The 24,688-nt window shown below is 48.1% G+C and overlaps 1 protein-coding gene across 8 annotated transcripts in view; it reads right to left on the reverse strand.

The window, feature by feature from the left end:
- Positions 1–24,688, reverse strand: part of LOC148030353 (uncharacterized) — a 347,980-nt gene that overhangs the window by 160,726 nt on the left and 162,566 nt on the right. For all 8 annotated transcript variants that reach the window (XR_015692181.1, XR_015692182.1, XM_087686669.1 and 5 more), the window contains one exon: positions 208–408. Coding sequence is in view for 6 of the 8 variants with exons in the window: in XM_087686669.1 (XP_087542795.1) it covers positions 208–408 (201 nt within the window). In the remaining 2 variants the exon portion in view is untranslated. The remainder of the gene's footprint in view (positions 1–207; positions 409–24,688) is intronic.

Consider the following 24,688-nt stretch of genomic DNA (forward strand, 5'->3'; position numbering starts at 1 on the left):
ACTACAATCACAAATTTCTGTTCCTACTCAGCCAATGTGGCAGGAAATCCCCCGACACTACTTTATATTGCTATTTATAGATCTAGTACAAGGACACTTTTGTTGGGAGAAAAAGGTTTTCCAGTTCAGCACTTCACTTTTTGTACATTAAATACAATTCCAAATTCATTCAGGAAAAAGCTGCAGCAAAGATAATATCAAGGTTACCTTTATATCATAAATGAAAAGATTCTCATTCTCATCTACTGCAGCTAATTGTGAATGATCTGCCGAAATATCCAAGCATCGAATAGCACTTGTATGACTATAGATGCAAAGCGGAAAAATGTTATTGATGTATATCCGCAGAATTGAGCCATCTTTCAAACCAACTAACAAACCTTCCCCACCACAAGGGCCTCCATATACCTGATCCATTAACAGAAACTATCAAATTGAGATCCTCTACTTGGATGTTTTATCTGATTGATTAATAGTCTGAAAGACATTATACAACTAATGAAATAACATACAAACTTCAAAGTTAAAACAATCAAATGAATGAGACAACTGACAGATAGAGGAACAAATTATAAAGGTTATCAAAATATTTTAAACTGATTATTCCAATCTGCCTATGTTCAGCAAGGACATACTAAAGTGCAGGTTAGTCAAGTATTAATTTGTACAATATCTCCAGTCCACACATTTAGTATAGTACCGAACATACAAAAAAAATGACAAATGGTATGGCATTTCATACAGTCATTGAAAAATACATAAATTAATGCTTTATGGTATAGAGTTTAGGGAAAGTTGACGAGGTAAAGAAAGAGGAAATAGAGGTAGAGCTAAAGATGGGGGATGAGAAGAAGGATATATTAACATCTACAAAGGCCAAAGTCGTGCTATGAGACAACCATGTACAATGATGATCGGCACTAAACATCAAAGTGTGATGTAGTAAATTGTGATGAGTGATTAAGACATACAATGCAAAGGGAAACTAAACTGGTATACATGCAAGGATGGGGTATCTATGTGGAGTTGTATACATCTAGTTGTGTAGCTGGGTTACGGGTATGAAGATATAGTAATCTGCAGTTCCACTTGGTCAAAACGAGTGGGTAGAGTATGTAATCCATCCTTGAGAAGATAGTATAGGGATAGTATCTAGTCTGATCTCCTAGCTTTGCCATGTAATTGTCATGGTGCCAACAAATCTCCCTCATCTCTCAGGTGTAACCTCTGTGTTTGGTATCCCTGACTCTGCGGTCAGCATGTTCCTTTGTTCTCCTTGGCTCTTTGGAGTGTCACCCCTCTCTATGCAAGTAGTGTGTGTGTGGTCACTATCGGGAAGAACTCAACGAGTTGTGACTACCTCCCTCCGCTCTATGTAGTACCATCCCGTAGTAATGACGTGTGGAGCCTCTAAATATCAACCAAGAACTAACCTGAGTGGTGCTACTCTGGTGACTCAATGACTGATCTAAGAGAGGTGTCCACCCTAAAGTGTGTGGGGCATCTAGTCCGGATCAATGGACTCTACATCTGCATACATAGTGCTCCTCACTCTCCATCTCCTCCCAACACAATCTGCGAATACATAGTGGTCTCTTCAATAGAGTATCTTCGTGGAAAGGGGCTGCCGGGATGAGATCCATGTGTGTTATATATGTCACACAACCAAGTTCCTCTCTAAGTGGGATGAGGTCTCATATCCTTGTGAGCCACTGCTCAGCCCGTACATACCATGAGATCTCATATCCTACCTAGGTCAATTGTTGGGAGCCCTCAAATTCTCTCCTAGGTAGTCTATCCAAGTGCATGGCACGCACTCTGTGGATAAAACTGATGGTTTGGAAAGGAGACTCTAACATCACAGGGGGTGTGGCAAACTCTGCTCAAATGATCTCATGTGGTATTGATGGCTCACTCTAGATCATCTGTGAGAGCATGATAACCTGTGGCCTCTCAACCCATGTGCATAGGCATGTAGCCAAGTTAGGGGTCCAAATGAGTGCACCACACATCATGGCTCATGTGATCAATGTATCAAATAGCCACCCTTGTGTGCGAGGCTCCTAGAAGTGTCTAGTGGCACTGTCACTCCAGCATAGCCACTGCATTGTATCCTCGCGTGAATCGATCCTTAGCCACTTGTGCCATGGTGAATCTCCCCACCAATGCAATAAATGTAACTCCCAAGTAGACATTTGAGTCCACTACCTCCACTTGACTAGTTCCTAGGGTGAAGATTGACCTCCTCGCTCGGGCCGATGTGTGAAAGATTAGAAACTTGGGTTTCCCAAGATTTAGTATCAATCGATAGTGTGTACAAAAATCCTGAAGCGCATGTAGATGTCTTTGTAGACCCTCCACTCAAGAAACCCATTCATTAAGTTTATTTCTTTTCCTTAATTCCTTTTGGTTTCACACTTATAGCCCCAAAAAGGGCTGGCCACCCACATTTTGGGTCGCCACCTGAGACTGCCCAATGGCTATAAATAGGGCACAAACTCTCTTCATCCAACACATTGTTAGACACTCTCTTCATCAGATTACTCCATTCTATCAGTCTCCACTCTATTCCTCAACCTCCCCACTACTATCTACACCCCTACTCGTAGGACATCTCTGTCCGTGGATGATCTTGTGTAGTTGTCTACTGCCTGGCACCCTATTCCACCATTATTAGGCTTCATTTAAAGTGCAAATGCTTCCACCCAGCTGTTCCACATCTTCAGGCTGATTGGCATCATCAGGATTGCTACAAATGACATCTTCCCCACCATCCAAGATTTGTGTTTTGCAATCCTTCACCCTTCCAGCATCTAACTCATCTCTGACTAGCAGTCTACATCCCCAATGTGCTGCATTTTGTTGCTGCTGGGTCCTCTACAGCTGTGTTTCATAGGCCGCCTTGCTGTCCTTCTCACTCATGAGCACAATGGTTGCTGGCTATACTCTTCCTTCACTTTGACGATATTGGAAGACTGCATTCCACTCCCTCTCCAGCTTTCCTTCATCATTCAGCATTTACCTCAATACCATACTGCTTGGAGGACTGTGTTTCACTCCCTTCACTGTGAGAATTCCCTACACATGTTGCCACCTAATCAGCCAGGACAGTGCAGTCATCTTAGAGCTTTGCTCCATTGCATCATCATGATTAAGTGTTCATCATTCTTCACTCTTCTTTGGGTTTTCTTCTCTCGATGTTTGTTGTACACTCTATGTTTCTCCCCGAAACCCCTACTATCTCTCAGATATGATATAACTGCATACCATCCTGTCACTTTTATTGACACCTCCTGTGACTGAGAGACCATGACAATGTCATCAACAAAAAGCAAAATGGAGATCAATGTACCTATTGTATCTTGTCTTCCTTCTCATGTGATGTGGTCCTCTATCTCATCAATGTAGACTCCAAAGAGTGTGGGGGAGAAGGGAGATCCCTACTTCACTCCTATGTTACGAGACACCACAATTGATAGTCCTCCTAGGCACCTCACTCGACCAGTCACCCTTTCGTACAATGTATAAATACCCTAGACATTTCTAATGGGGATCTCCAGTGTCTATAGCCTCTTTCGCAATCTATCCCATGGAACTATATCAAAATCTTTCAAAAATTGACAAAGTAGTAGTAGAGCTTCTTCTTCATTTCTGTATGTTGAAACATGGTCCTTAGGGTCCACGATAGGAACATCCTAGACAATGTATTCACCTTCTTTGAGGCGACAGAGTGGGCCCAGTACAATGAGCAAAGACTGGCCGTACTACTCTTGGATTTTGAGAAAGCCTATGACAGGGTGAACTGGGATTTCCTAGAGGGCACCATGGTGAGGTTGGGTTTCCCCCAGGCTTGGATTTCCGGGGTTTCCATACTTTACAAATCAGCCACCAACAAGGTTCTCATAGGAGGGAGGCGAGGGGAGGAGTTTCGGCTAGAGAGATTGATCCGACAAGGCTGCCTCTTGGCCCCGTACCTGTCCTTTCTCTTTGCAGAGGCGATGTCTCACTTTCTCAGGTCACGTGTAAGCGGTTTACGTGGCCTCCGACTCCCAGTAAGAGAGGAGACCGAGTTGTTAGACTCAGATTATGCAGATGATACAACGCTCTACATAGAGGACGATGAGTTGATGCTGGAGAGAGTGAGGTTGGCTCTTGAGGTGTTCTGTTCTGCAGCCGAAGCGAAAATCAACTGGCGAAAGTCGGTTGGTTTCCTCACAGACCCGGACTCTAGCATGGAGTGGGGCGTCCACCTGGGATTTAGATGGGTGAGCAGAGGGCAGATCATCCCATACCTAGGGTTCCAAGTGAGACTCAACATCACTCCCGCCCAGCAGTTTCTTCCAGTCCTCGATTCTATTCGGAGGAAGCTGACCTACTGGAGCACGGCTCACCTCTCATTAGCCGGCCAAGCCCTGGTAGTTATTCAGGTCCTCCTAGCGACAGCCTGGTACATCGCCTTGTGTTGGTGCTTCTCCTCCTCCTGCGTAATGCAGCTTCGCCACCTAGTGCAGAATTTCCTTTGGTCCGGGTCAAACGGCTCCAGGGATTCCAGGGCCAAGGTGGTGTGGGCGACCATTATACGACATCAGTCAGAGGAAGTGCTTGGGATCATAGACCCAGAGTATCAAAGAATGGCCCTTTTTAATATAGATAGTGGTGCCACTTTTTAATAGCATGAATGATTGCCAATATTTACTAATCATAAACATGTAGTTGCCTCTCTTTTTCATCCAATTTGCAGCTTTCAAAGGCTATAACACCATGTTCTTTTAGCAAAACAGTCCCAATACCCTTTGAGCACATCAGAATGGGGGCCGAACTAAGCAATTCCTTTAGCTTTTGCAAGTTGTGATCAGCCAAAGCATCCCAAGAAAAAGCCTCTCTTTTTTTCCCATCTGTTAATGGCATTGCAATGGTAGCATAATGGTGGCAAATAAACCTTCGATAAAAGGAGGAGAGACCAAAAAATCCATGTAAAGAGGTAGTATTACAAGGGGTGGGCCAATCTAAACACACTACACCCTCTTAGGGTTAGTTGGATCCTCTTTTCACTCACAATATGGCCCAAATACTTGACCTCAGTCTGCATGAAAATACATTTTCTTTCTTTGGCAAACAATCGATGCTATACAAGATCATATTCATAAGACTCTAAAATGTGGCAAGGACATTTGTTAGCCCAAATGACATGACATGAAAGTGATAACCCTCAATCATACTTGAATGCTGTTTTGACTTCATCACCTACCTTCATGCGTATTTCATGATAGCCAAACCTTAGGTCTATCTTAATGTAGTGGGCTCCCTTGAGCTCATCTAGCAAGTTATCAATTCTAGGTATGGGATAACTATTCTTGAGATTGTAATCTTGTTAAGGTCACGGTAATCGATACACATTCTAAAGGGATCCATCCTTGTTCTTAACCAACGAGATAGGAGATGCATAGGGGGAGGAGCTAGGCTTGATAAAGCCCATTTCAATGAGCTCTTTAACTTGCTTAGCAACTTCCTCGTGCTCACACAGCGTCTATAAGGTGGCTTATTGACTGGTTTTGAGTGGGCTTCCAAGTCAATAGGATGATCCACTTGCCTTTTTGGTGGGAGAGCTGTAGGTGGCTGAAAAAGGTCTCTCCTCCCTCATCGAAAGTCAAATGCCACGTAGCCCGCTCACATGTAACCAGAGGAAATAGGACATCGCCTCTACAAAGAGTAGGTATAGATATAGGGCCAAAGGACAGCCCTGCTGGACTGATCTCTCCAACCTAAACACCTCCCCGCTCCTACCACCTATGAGAACCCTGTTGGTCACTGACCTGTAAAGTGCAGAGACCCCTCGGATCCATGCCCACTATGGTGCCCTCTAAGAAGTCCCAGTCCACCCAGTCGTTGGCTTTCTCAAGTCCACGAGAAGTACAGCCAACCCCTGACCACTATGCTGGACCCACTCAGTCGCCTCAAAGAAGGTGAAGACATTTTCGAGGATGCTCCTATCCTAGACAAAACCTATATGTGTGTCATGAATGATGTCTGGAAGCACAAGGCAAGTCCGCCTACCAATCATCTTAGCCAGTGCCTTATAGGCTACTGACAACAAGGTGATCAGTCTCCACTGGGATAGCTCCAACCGGTCTCCCCCTTTGGGGAGGAGACTGATAAGACCTGCCGATAGACTCCCTGGCATCCGTCCTAAGCTGAAAATATCCTAAAAGGCCAGCAGTAGGGGATTCTTCACCACCTCCCAGTAGGTAGCGAAGAAGGCCTTAGAAAGACCATCCTCTCCCTGATATTTTTGCCCATCCTGTGCATGGAAAACCTCCTCTAATTCCTTCTCTGTGAAGGAGTCTAGGAGGGAACAACCCATCTCCTCTGCGACGAGGGACGAGATGTGGTGCCAAACCTACTGTCTACAACCCTATCCTCTCGCTAAGATTGCCTCCTAAAAAGGTGTCTGTAGTAGTCTGTGGCAATCTCCATCACCTCATCTGGGCTAGAGCAAATCTGCCCATACTGATCCCGGTGTAGTTACGGGTTGGGCACAAATATCGAGACAGTCAGTCTTTACGTGCAACGAGAGACAGAGAGAGAGCAATCGCAGAGAATGAGCACATTTGTAGGTACAATGACAAGTGTGTACCTTCAGGTTTTTAGATAGATATATATGTGTAAGTACAAGTGCTAAGGGTGTGTTCACACCCGAGCACATTTAAAGGCACATACCCAGAAGTGGACTTCATGCAATCCACATGACCAGCATAGTCTGCATCCGTAAAGCCAACAACAGATGCCTTCTACTTTCCAAAGCAGATGCACAACTCCTTTGTGCCTTTGAGGTATCTCATAATACCTTTCACTACATCCCAATGCTTCTTGCCAGGGATTGCCATGTATCTGCTAACCACTCCCACTGCAAAGGCAATGTCACGATGTGTAGCAACCATAGCATACATCAAACTGCCAACAGCTGAAGCATATGGTATCTTGGCCATTTCAACCTTGTCATCATCAGATGTAGGGCTGTCCTTTGCACTGAGTTTCACATATGGAGGCAATGAAACCCCAATCGTTTTCCCCCCCTCCATATTGAAACGCTACAAAACCTTGGAGATATACTCCTACTGAGATAGATAGAGTAAGCCTTTTGATCTATCTCTAAGTATTTGCATGCCAAGAATGTGATTTGCATCACCAAGATCCTTCATGTCAAAGCTGCCATGAAGACTTTGCGGTTTAGTGAATCCAAGGCATGAGTATCCTTGGGGCTGCCCGCATCACGAACATTGCCCCCATGTCACGCCTCCGCTGCCATCACACCCACCCAACGCGCTCACCCAAAGCGCCCCCCCCCCCCTGCGGTCTTCCTCAGCATTCATCCCCTCCTCCTCCTGCCACCCAACCGTCCCTCTCCCTCCACCCTGCGCTGCTTTGCAGCAGGCACGCTGCACCCACCCCCCTCCCGCCAGCTCTCGTCAGCTCCCCCCTCTTCTGCCAGTGTCTCCTCTGCCCCCCCTCCATCGCGCTCACCCAAACCCCCCCCCCTCCCCGCCTTCCTTAGCATTCGCCCCCTCCTCCTCCCGCCACCCATCCATCCCTCTCCCTCCGCCCTGTGCTGCTTTGTAGCAGGCGCGCTGCGCACACCCCCTCCCGCTCGGCTGGCCACCAGGACATACTGCACGGCCCGAAGAGTGTAATCACCTCCCTCCCCCCCCCCCCGGCATCGATCACCCCCCCCCCCCAATACCGTTGCTCCCTCCACTTGTAGCAACACCCCCCCCCCCAATTTTTCGGCAGCACAATAGCGGGATTGGTAGGTCCTCAACACGGTCGAGCAAAGGAAACCCCTGGTCAGACACCGATGCATTCTGCGAGTGCCCCCAAGTCAAACACCTTGCGCGTTGTCCTCTCAGAGAAACAGCTCTTGGCCGTCCGTGCCACAGAGCTGAAGCTTAAAGAAACGGCGATTTTCAGTCAGGTAATAGGACACTCCCATCCACGGCCCAGCTTCGGGATTGGCTTCACTTTACGCTACGCATTGGCACAACGCAGATTGTGGAGGTAGTCCTCATGGGCCAAGGGATTTTCATGGTTCGTCTCACATCTGCAAACGCAGCTCATGAGTTACTGGAGAGTTCACCCTATGCCTTCACGAAGGGGGTCTTTCACATGGTTCCCTGGTACACCAACTTCACAGTGGAATCATTTGAGCTCCACAACAGATTTCTCAGACGCCTTGTCACTTTACTTTTTCCCGGACTGGCGGTAGAGTACCGCTAGTTAGTGGAGAACTCTGTATGGCTCTTCAGCACAATTCTTCCTGCCTCCTTCGCAAATGCAGTGACAGCTGCAGGAGTCCCCAAGGTACGAGTGGCCGTGAAAAGACACAAAGAGTATACCCAAGTTCTTGAGATTGAGGCAAGAGGTCACTCCTTTAGGCAGCAAGTCACCATGACCGGGCAACCAGGGCAGTGCCTGCGTTGCCATGACTTTGGGCATCAGGCAGCAGACTGTACGCGCTTCGGAGCCAAGGCGGCTCCGCCGACAAGCCCACATGAGGACACTGATGGCTTCACATGGGTCCAGAGACGACAGAGAGGGAGATAGCAAGGGGGGCCACAGCTAGCTCCTCAGACGCAGCCTCGACAGCAAGGAGCAGAAGGGCAAGTGACACCCCCTCGGCAGAGATCTGCGCAGCCCCCCCTGCCTACCTCTACCAGTAGGACTGCAGCCCCCCACATCCACCACCCACCCCAGAGGCTACCCCACTTAAGAGCCCACAACCCCCACCTCCCAATCCCCTCCCCCCACTGACCCAGGGCCACCCCCCTCCCACCAAGGCCACCAGCCTCCCCCCACACTCGCCAGGTACCTCTGACCACCCCACCAACCCTCAATCTTCTTCCACCCCACCACCTTCCCTGCCGAGCACCCCCCCCCCCCCCCCCCGGCCTGCCCCCGGTCCAGGTGATTGCCCCCAGACCCACCCTCCCTCCTCCCACAGGAGGAAATGGGCCCCCCCTACCAAGGCCACCAACCCCCACACCCGCCACATCTCCGACCACCCCACCAACCCTCAATCTTCTTTCCCCCCGCCACCTCCCCTGCCGAGCACCCCCCCCCCTCGGACCCGCCCCCGGTCCAGGTGATTGCCCCCTGACCCACCCTCCCTCCTCCCACAGGAGGAAATGGGCCCCCTCTACCAAGGCCACCAGCCCCCACACCCGCCACGTAGCTCCGACCACCCCACCATTCCTCGATCTTCTTTCCCCCCACAACCTCCCCTGTCGAGCATCCCCCCCCCCCCCAACCCACCCTCGATTCAGGTGATCCTCCCCAGACCCACCCCCCCTCCTTCCAAGGGAGGTGATGAGCCACTTGCACCTACATCCTCCTCGCACCAACAGCTTTTTCCCTCCCACAGAGCCACCAGCTTATCTGCCCCTGCCGCCCGTCACACCTTCTCGAGACAGGCACAGCTGTTGCCACAGGCGTTCTTCCGCAATCGTCCATGGTCCTACCTGAGAGTTGCGGAGCACGGAGAGTTTCCACTACCTCTAAAGGTGGGGATCTTTGTGGTTCATAAGTCAAGGAGGGGCAAGGTCTATCTACCAGCACCACCTGATGGACCAAACTATGCTTTCTTCTTTCAGTCCTCTCACTCAGGGGATTGGACGACGACACAGATAGAGGAGGAGGAGGAGTTGAAGAGTCAGGTGAAGGACCACATCTCCCATTGGATGGGAGAAGGACTAGTATTGTTTCCACAGCAGTGGTCTGACTGCATGATAGACATTAATTGGTGGGCTGGTGCCGAGGTCCCACACTTGAGCATTATCTTTCGAGCCCCTCCACAATGGAGAGCTCCGCGGGATGTGGCCGAGTGGCCCCTCGCACAGGCGGCCCGTTTCTACCAGTGTATAGAGTTACGACTCTCAGCATGGCTAATAGATGTATTGATAGTACCACTTGCAGCATCTATCACCCCTATGGTCTGGCGGAGGGTCACCATGGGGAATTGCAGTTCACTATCCCGACCCGCAGCAAAGTGTGCTTGCATGCCCCATAGTTTCTCCTTCTCATTAGCAGCCTCCACACCGAACAGATGCATGTTCGATCAGTCGCAGGTTTCCCCATGAGCTTACACCTTGCATCCTAGAATGTGAACAGTCTCCACTATAGTGCGGAACGTGGGTCCAAGAAGTTGATTGTTCGACAGGAGCTACAACCTGTCCTTGCAGGACAGATTGACATTCTACTTCTATAGAAGCACAAGCTCATGCCCACCCAGGCCCAGCAGGTAGGGCAGGTATCCCCGAGCAGCTTGCGCACTTTCTGGGAGCACACCATAGGTGACCATGGCAGGAGTGGAGGCGTATGCACCTCTAACGGCCCGAGTCTCACCGCCTATGTACGAGACCATGGAACGATAGTGGCAAGGAGGGTTCTATGGATCGGACTGGATATTGGGGACTCGTGCCTTGGAGTCCTCAATGTCTATTCCCCTACGGAGATTAGGACAAGTAGCAGGTTCTGGGTGGAGATCGCAGAGAGTCTCCCACAAGTGGACTCTTGGATCGTTGGAGGAGACTTCAACAACCTGGAGGCTTTGGAGGACCAGCAGGGCAGACGCAGAAACTACCAAAGCATGGCTAGGGAGGAGCAAGAGGCATGGGAGGTCTTTTTACTGGCAGTAGGAGCACGCGATGCTTCGAGAGACCCTGCCTTCCACAGGAGGGAGAGGTCGCTGGACTTCTCTTGGGGATACAAGCGGCTAGGTGGAGTCCTGCTGGAGCGGTTAGACAAGTTTTATGTGGGAGAGTGGGGAGGCTCTCGTGGAGGCCAGATTGGGCAGCTAGCGGATACCACATTGTCCAACTATTGCCCGGTTCTCCTGACACTTAATTCCCCAGCATCTACCCTAGACACACGATCCTGTTCGATCCCTGACTCGATCTATAGGAGGGAGAAGGTGATGAGATAGATAGAGTAGATTTGGCACAGGGAGTGGGGCATGAGGGACCAAATCGCAGAGGAGGTTGGAGCGGTCCTAGCCGAGTCGAGCAGGATCTGCCAAGAGACAACCATACAAGCCAGGCAGCGGAGCTCGGAGGACGAGAGAGCACTGCAGCAGGACCTTGCAACCACGCAGAGATTATTACAAGAGGCACCAGGGTATTCCACCCTCCATGCACAGGAGGCGGGCGCGCGAGCAGCCATTGCTGGCCTAGAGGATAGTCGCTTGGAGTTCTCTTTCCACAGCTAAGCAACGTTCTAGGCGCAGAAGGGGGATACGATGTGCAGGGAGCACATATGCAATTCGGAGTTCTCTTTCCACACCTCAGCAACGTTCTGGGCGTGGAAGGGGGATACGATATGCAGGTGGAGTCCTGCTGAAGCGGTTGGACAAGTTTTATGTGGGAGAGTGGGGAGGCTCTCGTGGAGGCGAGATTGGACAGCTAGCGGGTACCACGTTGTCCGACACTTAACTATTGCGGGTACCCGGTTCTCCTAACACTTAACTCCCAGTTGTCCAACACTTAACTATAGCGGGTACCACATTGTCTGACACTTAACTATTGCGGGTACCACGTTGTCCGACACTTAACTATTGTGGGTACCGGGAATTAAGTGTTAGGAGAACCGGGGAATTAACTATTGCCCGGTTCTCCTAACACTTAATTCCCCAGCATCTGCCCTAGACACACGATCCTGTCGGATCCCTAACTCGATCTCGATCTATAAGAGGGAGAAGGTGACGAGACAAATAGAGCAGATTTGGCATAGGGAGTGGGGCACAAGGGACCGGATCGCAGAGAAGGTTGCAAAGGTCCTAGCTGAGTCCAGCAAGATCTGCCAAGAGACAGCCACATAGGCCAGGCAGCGGAGCTAGGAGGACAAGAGAGCACTGCAGTAGGACCTTGCAGCCACGCAAAGATTATTACAAGAGGCACCAGGGTATCCCACCCTCCATGCACCGGAGGCGCGCACACGAGCAGCCATTGCTGGCCTAGAGGACAGTCGCTCGGAGTTCTCTTTCCACACCTCAACAACGTGTTTGGGCACGGAAGGGGGATACGATGTGCATGGAGTAGATATGCAGCCTTCGAGATCAGTATGGGAGGACTCGTTCTAGCCCAGACGAGGTGATGGAGATTACAACCAACAACTACAAACTCCTTCTCCAGCAGGAAACAGTCTCAGCTAGAGGGCACCGATGTAGACAGCTGGTTTGAAATCACATCCCATCCCTCGTCACAGAGGAGATGGGATGCTCCCTTCTAGCCGCCTTCACAAAGAAGAAACTATAAGAGGCTTTTCGGTAGAAATGCCTAGGAGAGGATGGCCTCTCTAAGGCTTTCTTCACCACCTACTAGGAGGTGGTGAAGGATCCCCTACTAATGGCCTTCCAGGAGATTTTCACTTCAGGACAAATGCTAGGGAGTCTCTCCGCAGGCCTTATCAATGTTCTCCCCAAAGGGGGAGATTGATTGGAGCTCTCCCAATGGAGAACGATCACCTTATTGTCAGTGGACTATAAGGCACTGGCAAAGATGATTGGTAGGTGATTATGTCCCGTGCTTCCAAATATCATCCATGACACACAAATAGGCTTTGTCCAGGATAGAAGCATCCTACACAATGTATTCACCTTCTTCGACGCGACTGAGTGGGCGCAGCAAAATGAGCAAGACTAACCGTACTACTCTTGGATTTCGAGAAAGCTTATGACAGGGTGGAGTGGGATTTCCTAGAGGGCACCATGGTGAGGTTGGGTTTTGTAAGGATGGTGATAGGATCGAAATGCAGCTGAGAGTGCAGAAGACAGTGTAAGAGTGAGAGAGACTGACTGAAGCACAACACCCAATCCAATTGACTGAAAGAGTGTAACATGAAAGTACAAAGTACAACCCTTAAACCTTAGGGTTGTAAGGGGTGTTCACACCCGACACACGATAAGTGTCCATAAGTGTGTAACATAAGCACATAAGAACATACGAAGATAAGACTATAAGTCTGGGGGAAAAAACCTCTCCTACCGAGAGTAAAAAGTGCCCCAGTGTCCTACTGATCACAACTCCCACATGAGCATAGGTGTAAGTGAGGCGTGAGTCAAATACCCAACAAACCCCCCTAGAGTGAAGAGTGATCAAGAGAACAAGGATCATCCGCCACCAAAGGATATCAAATTAAAAGCATCGCGAAATGCTTCAAATTTGTCACGAGGAAGAGCTTTGGTGAAGATGTCTGCCACATTACTGGTGGTAGGACAATAGACAAGGCTGATATCACCTGTATATAGCCTCTCTCTGACAAAGTGATAATGGATCTCAATGTGTTTCGTGCGGGCATGAAACACTGGGTTCCATGCCACTGCAATGGCACTCTGACTGTCAGTGAACAAAGGAGTAGGCTCCGTAATAGATACATCCAGATCAGCTAGCAAGCGTCTAATCCATACGCATTCAACTGTGGTAGTGAAAGCTGCCTTGTATTTAGCTTCACATGACGATGTGGCAACAGTGGATTGTTTCTTCCTAAGCCAAGAAATGCAAGAAGAGCCAAGAAAGAAACAATTGCCACTAGTGGAGTGACGTATATCATGATCACCAGCCCAATCAGAATCACTGTAAGCATGTAACTGCAGTGGTCCCCCCTTGGCATAAAGCAACCAAGAGATGGAGTACCCTACAAGTAACGAAAAACACGCTTGACAGCTTGCCAATGTGACATACGTGGCTGATGCATATACCTGCTCAAAGCTGAAACTGCAAACTGTATGTCCGGCCTAGTGTTGCATAGGTAGATAAGACATCCAACAGCAGGAGCATATGTATGTATATCAAACAAATCACTGTCATCATGTAATGACAGTTTCAGTCCAGGTTCCATGGGGGTACAAACTGACTTGCAATCCTGTAAGCCAAACTTCTCAAGAAGCTATCCAATATACCTTGACTGTGATAGCCCAATACCTCAACCATCATGTATGAACTGGATGCCCAAGTAGTAATGCAAAACTCCCAAGTCAGACATGTCAAAAGTTTCCTGCAAATTTTGTTTAAATGCCGAAATCTGATCAGCATGTGTTCCAGTGAACAAAAGGTCATCATAAAGACATATAATCAGCATAGATCCCCCTTCTTTACATACGTAAAGGGTAGACTCAGATGAGCTGTTTAGAAACCCGTGACCAAGCAAGAAAGCATCTATTTTTGCATACCAAGCTCTAGGAGCTTGTTTCAAACCATATAGTGCCTTTTTGAGCTTGCATACCAAATGTTCTGAGCCTTCAACTGCAAAACCAATGGGCTGCTGTACATAAAATTCCTCCTGAACTTCCCCATGTAAAAATGCAGTTTTGATATCTAGCTGATGCACTGTCCAACCATAATGTGCAGCCAAAGCAATCATAGACCTGATGGTCGTCATACGTGAAGTAGGAGCAAATGTCTCCTCATAGTCAATGCCCTTTTTCTGTGCGTAGCCTTTAGCTACAAGCCGTGCCTTGTATTTATCAATGGATCCATCTGCTTTCCTTTTCAGTTTGTAGACCCATTTCGTTCCAATGGCTTTCTTCCCAATTGGCAAGGACACCAAATCCCAAGTTTGATTCTTAGTAATAGAATCTAATTCAGCTTGCATTGCTGCCATCCAATGCACACTGTGTTGTGCATCCTCAAAACATTCAGGCTATTCATTATCAAAAGTACTTGCTGCTATAACAAACTCCATGGTATGTGCTGAATCATGCAAACGAGTTTGCCTTCTAGTACGACCAGCCATGGGTGCATCCAAAGGACTATCTTGCATAGTCTGCAAATACGATCTAGGTAATTGTCTAGCTTCCTGACTGTGTGCAAGCTCTTGCTGAATTTCAGTTTCAGCATTCTGCTGAATATTCCGATCAGCCAATGGCTGAATTTCTGCACTTTCCATAGGAGCAACTGGCTGAACATTAGGTTCATTTTCTGAAGCTCCAGCTGAATCACCAAAAGTAATGGGCAGCAGCCCTTCAAAAACATCACAGGCAGTTTGATATGTGTCCAAACCAGCCAAGGATAATTCTGATTTTTCATCAAAAACAACATCGCTGCTGACAAAAACCTTCTTTGTAACGGGATCATAAAGTCTGTAGCCTTTGCTCTCATTGCTATATCCCATAAAAATGCACTTAACAGCCTTGTTGTCCAACTTTTCTCTAAGCACCTCTGGAATATGGGCATAGGCAAGACACCCAAAGGTACGGAAGTGGCCAACAGAAGGTTTACGATTGTTCCAAGCCTCAAAAGGTGTGATGGTCTTCAAGGCTTTGGTAGGGCATCTGTTCAAAATATGGCAAGCACACATGATTGCTTCCATCCAAAAACTATGAGGCAAGCTCTTTGCCTTCAGCATACATCTGGCCATCTCCATGAGTGACTGATTCTTCCTCTCTGCTACCCCATTCTACTGTGGAGTATAGGCAGTAGTGTACTGATGGACTATGCCTTTCTGCTTCAAAAAAGAATTCAGCATAGAGGACATGTATTCCCCCCCTCGGTCCGAACGGAGAGTCTTAATTTTGCATCCAGATTGATTTTCAACAAGTGCACTGAAAGCCAAAAATGCATCATACACTTCTGACTTCCTTTTCAAACAGTAGACCCAGCAAAAACGTGTAAAGTCATCAATGAATGTCACAAAATAGTAACAGCCACCCAATGACATTGTTTGCATAGGTCCACAAACATTTCAATGCACGAACTGCAATCTGGTTGTTGCTCTAAAAGCAACATCACGGGGAAATGAGAAACGATGCATTTTCCCCAAAATGCATCCCTCACATAAGTGCTCAGGAGGTCTCTCCAAGAGAGGTAAGCCATCCAATATCTGAGTACGCTACAAAAGCATCAAGCTGCCAAAGTTTACATGCCCCAAACGAGCATGCCATAACTCCGCCTGTATCATAGCAGGAGTAAGAGTGGATGTCAAGTATGCCGACTGATCTACTGAAAGAGCATCCAACTCATATAAACCATGACACAAAGATCCTGTCAAGACCAAAGTCATGCGTTCTTTATCTCTAACCATGCAACGGTCATCATCAAATGTGACCTGCAAACCACAACGTGCCAAAGAAGAAATAGAAAGCAAATTCTTCTTGATTCCAGGCACAAACAAAGCATCCTGCAGGCGGAGAATAGAGCCATCAATGGCTGAGAGCTGAATCTCCCCAATACCACGAACAGGGTATGATGCATTATTGGCACACTGTACAGATTTCCCAACGGGAGGTGCACTAACTGAAGCAAACAGATCTCTGCCAGATGTAATATGTCTAGAAGCACCACTGTCAAAGAACCAAGTGTCAGCATCCTCTGTAGAGCTAAGTGCTCTATCGGCCCTAGAGATATCATAACTGCAAGTGTAAAAACAATAGTCCCTATCCACAACAAAGGACGTGGACTCACTAGCAGTGGAAGTAGTAGTAGAAACAGACATTCCTGACTCCTCCTCTTTGGCAATGCGCTTCCTGGACTCAGTGATATAGTGGCCTGGCTTCTTACAATAATGACATTTTCCCTTTTTAGCTTGCGTCCCCCCTTGTGTCTGATTCTGTGATGTGCCCGAAGTGCCAGAACTCTGGAGCATTTTTCACCTTGCTGTTTTTGCCTTTCTGTCTTGCCACAAAAGCCCGCTCAGAGACTATAGCATTGACACCACTATTTTTCCTTGTTTGCTCCTCCTCTAGAAGCAAACTAATCAGCTGAATAAAAGTGAGTGGGTGCTCGGCAATCCTCATGGTGAGGTTCAATGCAGTATGAAAAGACAAGTACGAAGAAGGTAAGGAATTCAAGGTGGTGGATATCAACTGTGCATCCGAAAAGTACTCATCTACATTCATGAGCTGCTCCCTCAAGTCCTGAATCTTATTCAAGTGATCCTGCATAGAATCACCCTCATTCATCTTCAAAGTCTCTAACTCTTTCTTCAAGAAAGAGATCCGAGTCTCATTCTTTCCTGCAAACATATGCTCCAAAGTCAGCCATGCATCTCGTGAAGAAGATGTTGAACGAATGTGAGGGATGATGGACCGTTGAACGACCAAAGCAATCAGACCTGTGCATCACGTGTATCCCAAGCTTTTTGAGCTATAGTTCTTGGAGGAAGTGGCTAAGGTGGAGCGGGCTGAGGTCCCCGTTGTCCACGTGCCCCTTGAGGAGGAGGAGTAACGGGAGCTACAACTCCCGGTCGAGTTTCCTCTCCACTGACATAATCCCATAAATTCTTGGCCACTAATACATTCTTCATCATGAATGACCATAGCGAATAATTGTTTCCGTCCAATCTGTCTTCCTTGGATACATAAGTAAATACATCACCTCCCTCATTTTCCATAATGACAAATTTTCAAAGACAAATGAGCAATGTCAAAGCAGTAAGGACTTGAAATCTGCAAATTTCCAGAAATTGCAGCAAGCACACTTCTGCAATTAATGTGCAAGGGCGTACTTTGTCAAAAATTGTCTTTAATGCACGCTTCCCAAGGTGCAAACAATGCTCAGCAACACTGTAATATCAAAATCCCCAAAATTTTTGCCTCAAATGTGTTTAAAACAGTCTTTCTGTGACTGTAACTGCAGTTCATATGCAACTGTCCTCAAAATACATAAAAGCCCCAAAATTTCTGATGAATGTGCCCAGAAATTTGCATCTAATTTGTCCCACACATGTATCCTGTATGTTGTGCCTGCTGCGTAGGAACCCCCTCTTCCAGAGCTTTGTTCTGGAATAAAATGAAAAAAAAAATATTTTCTAAATTACCTTACGTGGACTGGGAGGACAGTCACGTCGCAGGCAGGCTGGGCAGTCGGGCGGACGCCTGACGTGGACAGGGCATGGAGCTGACGCGTGACACGCGGCGCGGCAGTAGTGAGGCAGCGCCCAGGCCTGGTGGCGACTGCTCCTGCGCTGGCGGACGTGCTGGAGGCAGGCAGCACTGGAGGTGACGAACAGGCCGGTGGAGCTGACGAGCAGGACGGGTGGAGCTGACGAACAGGAGTAGGCAGACGAGCTGCAGGTCGAGCCTGACGAGGATGAGGCGCTGCTGGGACAGGTGGCGTACGCAGGTACAGTTGGTGCCTTCAGCTACTGGCGAGAGCTACAGAACTGACAGGGGCCGCAGACAGTGGGGGCTACAGTCTGCAGACTGCTCTGATACCAAATGTAAGGATGGTGATAGGATCAAAATGCAGCTGAGAGTGCAGTAGACAGTGTAAGAGTGAGAGAGACAGAGTGAAGCATGACACACAATCCAATTGACTGAAAGAGTGTAACATGAAAGTACAAAGTACAACCCTTAAACCTTAGGGTTGTAAGGGGTGTTCACACCCGACACACGGTAAGTGCCCATAAGTGTGTAACATAAGCACATAAGCACATACGAAAATAAGACTATAAGTCTGCGGGAAAAAACCTCTCCTACCGAGAGTAAAAAGTGCCCCAGTGTCCTACTGATCACCGACACTCCCATATGAGCGTAGGCATAAGTGAGGCGTGAGTCAAATACCCAACAGGTTTCCCTCAAGCTTAGATTCGTGGGGTCTCCGCACTTTACAGATCGGCCACCAGCAGGGTTCTCATAGGTGGTAGGTGAGGGGTGGAGTTTCAACTAGAGGGATTGGTCCGGCAGGGCTGCCCATTGGCCCCGTACCTGTTCCTACTCTTTGCAGAGGGGATGTCTCATTTCCTCAGGTCACGCATGTGATTACGCGGCCTCCAACTTCCCGTGAGAGAGGAGACTTAGTTGTTAGACTCAGAGTATGCAGATGATACAACACTCTACATAAAGGACGATGAGTTGACGCTGGAGAGAGTGAGGTTGGCTCTGAGGTATTCTGTTCTGCAGCGGGAGCGAAAATCAATTGGCGAAAGTCGCTTGGTTTCCTCACAGACACAGACTCTAGCACGGAGTGGGGTGTGCACCTGGGATTTAGACGAGTGAGCAACCGTCTGTTACCTAGGGTTGCACATGGGACTCCACATCACTCCTGCCCAACAATTTCTTCCAATCGTCGATTCTATTTGGAGAAAGCTAACCTACGGGAGTATGGCTCACCTCTCACTAGAAGGCGAAGCCTTGGTAGTTAACCAAGTCCTCCTAGCGACGGCCTAGTACATCGCCTTGTGTTGGTGCTTCTCCTCGTCCTACGTAGTACAGCTTCGCGGCCTAGTGCGAAATTTCATTTGATCCGGGTCAGAAGGCTCCAAGGATTCCAGGGCCAAGGTGGCTTGGGCGACCATCATACAGCATCGGTCAAAGGGAGGCATGGGGATCATAGACCCAGAGTATCAGAGTATGGCCCTCTTGGGCAAGCTAGTTGTTCGTAGACTCACACCAAGAGGGCAGACATGAAAGGTCCTATTGCAAGAGGGTCTTCAAAACTGTAGACCAAGGCTTGGTGGTGAGTGGAGGCCGTCCCTAAGATGGATCTTCACGTCAGCACAGATCACCCTGCCCAGATCATCTTTGCTGCGCAATTTGCTCCGCATATGGCAGGCCTCCATAAGGCCCTCATCCAGAGCCCCCTAGGCTGCGAAGAGAAGATAGATCATCAGCCGATAATCTGGAACCCCTTGGTCAAAGATCGCGAAGGGACACAGATTCGTAAGCACCCCCACATCCAGTGGGCTGGGCTAGGAGGTGGGTCCGGCTCGTACCATCAGGACATGGCGGGAGGTAAACAAAATGCTGGACGAGGAGGTGGTGGAGCGAGTATTTGGATGCTAGAGAGGAGTGGAGTGGAGAAGGGAGATAGACGCTCGAATACCTCAGGAGTGGCTTGCTTCCACGAGACGAGAGCCGATAGAGCCCCAGGAGGTATAGGCCGCTAGGTTTTCACCAGCAGGCATCCCCCTACAGGTGGCAGGTAGAGTGGGCGGCACTCCACCTGGGACCCTCTTCACCATACAAGAGGGGGGACGTCTGGCCCTTGACAAAGGAGAGTAGGAGGAGGGCATAGTTGTCCTTTCATGGAGGAGGATCTGGGTGATTGGCCTTCAGGGGAAGACATGGCGGGTGGATCCTTTGACTTCTGGGAGGAGCTCACGGGGTGGCGCCTCTAGATATGAGAGGGCAAGCTACTTGAGCTTGAGTGGAACCCGGGAGAGTGGCTATGGCCGGCCATAGTGGTTTCCAAGAAGCCACCGAGGTTCCTAGAGTACACAGCCAGGATTGGCAAACATGTACTGATGCAAGATGATATGGATTGGGTGCCCTCTCGTAGCAAACACTCGGCGGAGCACGGCATCACAAAGCCTTTCCAACGGACCTTCTGGCACCGCCTTTGGGATAATTGGAGGCCGAGGAGGGTATCATATTTCATATGGCTGGTAGCACATGAAGGCTTGGCAGTGGGAAGTTGGCTTGTCCAGATGCAGGAGAAGGGAGGTTATATGCGCTGCATACAGCAGCCTCTGGAAACACCAAAGCACCGCCTTTGGTCATGTGAGGCAGCGCAGCTTGTGTGGAGAGATGCATGGCGCATCCTTCGCCGTATAGCACCTAGCCTTGAATGTATCTCATGGGGAGCTTTTTGCTGGCAGGCAGTCAGCCAGGGCCGCCACCTTCTGTATGAGGCCGGGATGCAAGACACGATGTTCATTATTGAGGCAGGGTCGTGCGCAATGGTCGGTTTGGAGGCTCTACCCATCCGCCAAGTTCAGGAGCCCACAACAGACCGCTCTGATACATGGGAGATCATAGGGAGTCTTAGTGGTTGGCATATCTAGAAGGCGCGGTGTCAAGACACTTTCGGCGGAGAGACTTTCAGTACAGGCGACCTTAGCAGAGCTCTGGACCTCCATCATCCACTCCCTCCACGGCCGATGGGATCAGGTGCATGGCGACTCCAAGGCTCGTTAGGAGCTGCGATGTCATTTCATGCACACTTGGGGCGGCCAGGACCTGTTTTTCATGATGCTAGCAGGCAGCTCCAGATGGCAATACACCCCCCTCCATGGCTTCTTGCCCCCATCCCCCCCAGACCGCCTTGGGAGGCTTGTATATATGATATACTTGTGACTTTCATCTGCTCCAGCCAGTCTGTTGAGCATGAGCACTCCGTTGTGATCAGTTTTTCTAAGTAATATAATCAACCACATTTTACTTGCCAAAAAAGAAAGGCATGAGTATCCCTGCCAGCAATTAGCATGTCATCAACATACAAAACCAAGATAATCAAGCTGCCATCTGCTGCCTTCTTGGTGTACAAATAGTGATCCACTTGACTTCTATGAAACCCTTGAGACTGTAGGAATATATCAAACTTATGATACCATTCTCTTGGTGCTTGTTTCAACCCATACAAACTCCTTTTGAGTTTACATGCCATCTTCTCTTTCCCTTTTTTCACAAACCCTTCAGGCCGTTGCATATATATGTATTCATGCAGGTCACCATGTAAAAATGCAATCTTTACATCCATCTATATGAGTTCCATATCCTCAACTGCAACCAAGCCCAAAACGGTTCTCAATGTAGTCATCTTGACTACAGGAGAGAAAATCTCATCAAAGTCAATTCCTTGCTCCTGCTTGTACCCCTTTGCAACCAATGTTGCTTTGTACTTTGGTGAGGAACCAAAAGTGGGCCTCATCTTGTAAACCCATTTGCATGGAAGTATTCTCTGCCCTCTAGGCAATTGCACCAAGTCCCAAGTGCCATTTTTCTCAAGAAATTCCATCTCTGACAACATGGCTTTATACCATTTCTTACTGTCCTGTTTGTCCATTGCTTCCTTGAAGCAAGACGGTACACCATAGTCAGTCAACATGACATAATCAGCCACATTGTTTGCACCAGGAGCAAATTTGTCAGGTTGTCTAGTAGCCCTAGACAATCTCCTAACCCAATGGTCATTGTTTGCTAGCTGTTCCTAGTATGTAAAGCACTAGAACACTTACTGGATGCATTGTTCTGCCGATTCATTTCTTCCATGAGTAGAGCACTCTCTACATCAACATACAAAAGAATCGTATTGGAATTGCTCATAGCAGTCCTGAATGTATCCCAACTCTCTAGAAGAATACAAAGCAAGAACAAGACTTAAATTCTTCATCAATCAAGAACTTCAAGGCAACCAACAGGCTGAAAATCGAGTTAAATTCACTCAGATGAGTAGACATTGCTGTACCCTTTTTCATATCCAAATCCATAAGCTTTTTCAGCCAATACACTTTGCTTGTAGCACTTTTTTGTGCATACAGTTCTTCCAGTCCAGTCCATATAGCATATGCAGAATCCAAACCTTTAATGTTAAACAGCAAGGCATCAGAAATCGATAGCTCGATGGTTGAGCGTGCAAGTTCATTTAATTCATCCCAATCTTCATGTTCCATGTTTGCGGGCTTTGCCCCTTTCGTTTTAATCGGCTTTGCTTGCTTCTTTTGCAACAGGGTATTGTAGCACTATTTTTGCAAAACTGCAAAGTTATGTGCTCCTTCAAGCTTCTTTATGTGCATCAAATTACTGCCGTCATTGCTGCCAGCCATGATTTTCAGTCCAAATGTGACCAAAAAACAACACATGCAGCCCAAAACTGTCACCCAAGTGACCAAGGTACAAATAAGTACCAACCAGCAATAAATAGCCACTTAGAAGCACAGATTTCAGATCTGTAATTAAATTTTCAGAAGCACCAAACCATGTGCTACAGCATTATCCAACCGATTACAACTGTTCCAAGCGCATATGCATCACATTACATGAGAAATCCCAAATTTTGGTTGCAATTTCTGTTGTACATGTACCCACGCGCATAAAATTTGACATACGTGGTCAAAAGCCCCAAAATTTTTGTGCTCAAAGCATCAACCACACATCTGCATTTTCTCTGTCGTGTATAGAACATGTCAGTTTTGCCAAAATAGAGCAATAGCAGCAAAACCCCCAAATTATACCAAGTGTTGATGTCCAAATTGCGTGGGATTGCCTCAATCGCAGCTCTGATACCAGTTTGTAGTGACGGCTTAGGCACAAAGATCGAGACAGTCAGTCTTTGCCAAAATAGAGCAATATCAGCAAAACCCCCAAATTTTACCAAGTGTTGATGTCCAAATTGCGTGGGATTCAACCTGCATGTACATAAAATGACCAAATGCTGCACAGATTTTACCCAAACTGCAGAAGCCCCAAATTGCATGGGGTCTAATGTGCATCAATGTCGAGAAATTGGATAAATTTCAGCCCAATTTGTGCACGTACATGAAAAGCCCCAAATCTCGGGGACAAAATGTCACAAAATTCCTGCAATTTTGAGACAAATGACCTTGCTCTACATCACAATCCCCAATTCTGAGAAAAGCCCCAAATTTCAGGCCAAAATATGCACAAATCTGAATTCTGTGCGTCTGCACGCGAATCCTCGTCAGGCCAAGGGAAAATTCAAGAAGAATTTTAAAGGAAAAAAAAACGAATTTGTGACCCCGTTCACCTACCTACGACGTGGCTAGAGCTCCGCCAACTTCCCGTCAAACTTGCGTTACCTGGAAAAACCCACGTCGATTGTCGCAATAACTGGAGTTTCTGACCCCTTGACCTGCCTGCGATGTGACTAGAGCCTGCAATCGCATTGCAAAAAAGGCGCCGCCTTATGCCACACCTACAGCTCCCGCTAGTCCACGCAAGTCCAGCGCGGGGGGGGGGTTGGGAGCCGCAGTCGCAAGTTGCCGCCAGTCAGTCGCTGACCTCTCACGCACTTTAAAGCTGTCGCCTGGTTCACGCCTACTTGCCAGGTCAGGAAACGACTTGTCGTCTGTTTGGAGATGACATTTTTAACTTGCGCCTGCACCGTGGAACTGTTGGCTGACAAAAAACGTGACCTATTGACCTGCATGAACTCCGGGAAGTACGAACGCCTCAACCGCACTTCTGATGTCAGTTTGTAGTGATGGGTTAGGCACAAAGATCGAGACAATCAGTCTTTGCCAAAAATAGAGCAATATCAACAAAACCCCTAAACTTTACCAAGTGTTGATGTCCAAATTGCGTGGGATTCAACCTGCATGTACATAAAATGACCAAATGCTGCACAAATTTTGCCCAAACTGCAAAAGCCCCAAATTGCATGGGGTCTAATGTGCATCAATGTCGAGAAATTGGGTAAATTTCAGCCCAATTTGAGCATGTACATTAAAAGCCCCAAATCTCAGGGACAAAATGTCACAAAACTCCTACAATTTTGAGACAAATGACCTTGCTCTGCATCACAATCCCCAATCTCGAGAAAAGCCCCAAATTTCGGGCCAAAATATGCACAAATCTGAATTCTGTGCTTATGCACGCGAATCCCCGTCAGGCCAAGGGAAATTTCAAGAAGAATTTTAAAGGAAAAAAAAACGAATTTGTGACCCCGTTCACCTACCTACGACGTGGCTAGAGCTCCGCCAACTGCCCGTCAAACTTGCATTACTTGGAAAAACCCATGTCGATTCTCGCAATAGCTGGAGTTTGTGACCCCGTTGACCTGCCTGTGATGTGACTAGAGCCTTCAATCGCATTGTAAAAAAGGCGTCGCCTGATGCCACACCTACAGCTCCCGCTAGTCCACGCAAGTCCAGCGCGGGGGGGGGTTGGGGTGTGCAATCGGAAGTTGCCGCCAGTCAGTCGCTGACCTCTCACGCACTTTAAAGCTGTCGCCTGGTTCACGCCTAC

Source organism: Lygodium microphyllum, chromosome 10 (assembly GCF_053477565.2).
Source record: "Lygodium microphyllum isolate KBCC chromosome 10, Lygodium_microphyllum_v1.1.10, whole genome shotgun sequence".
Classification (NCBI taxonomy): Eukaryota; Viridiplantae; Streptophyta; class Polypodiopsida; order Schizaeales; family Lygodiaceae; genus Lygodium; species Lygodium microphyllum.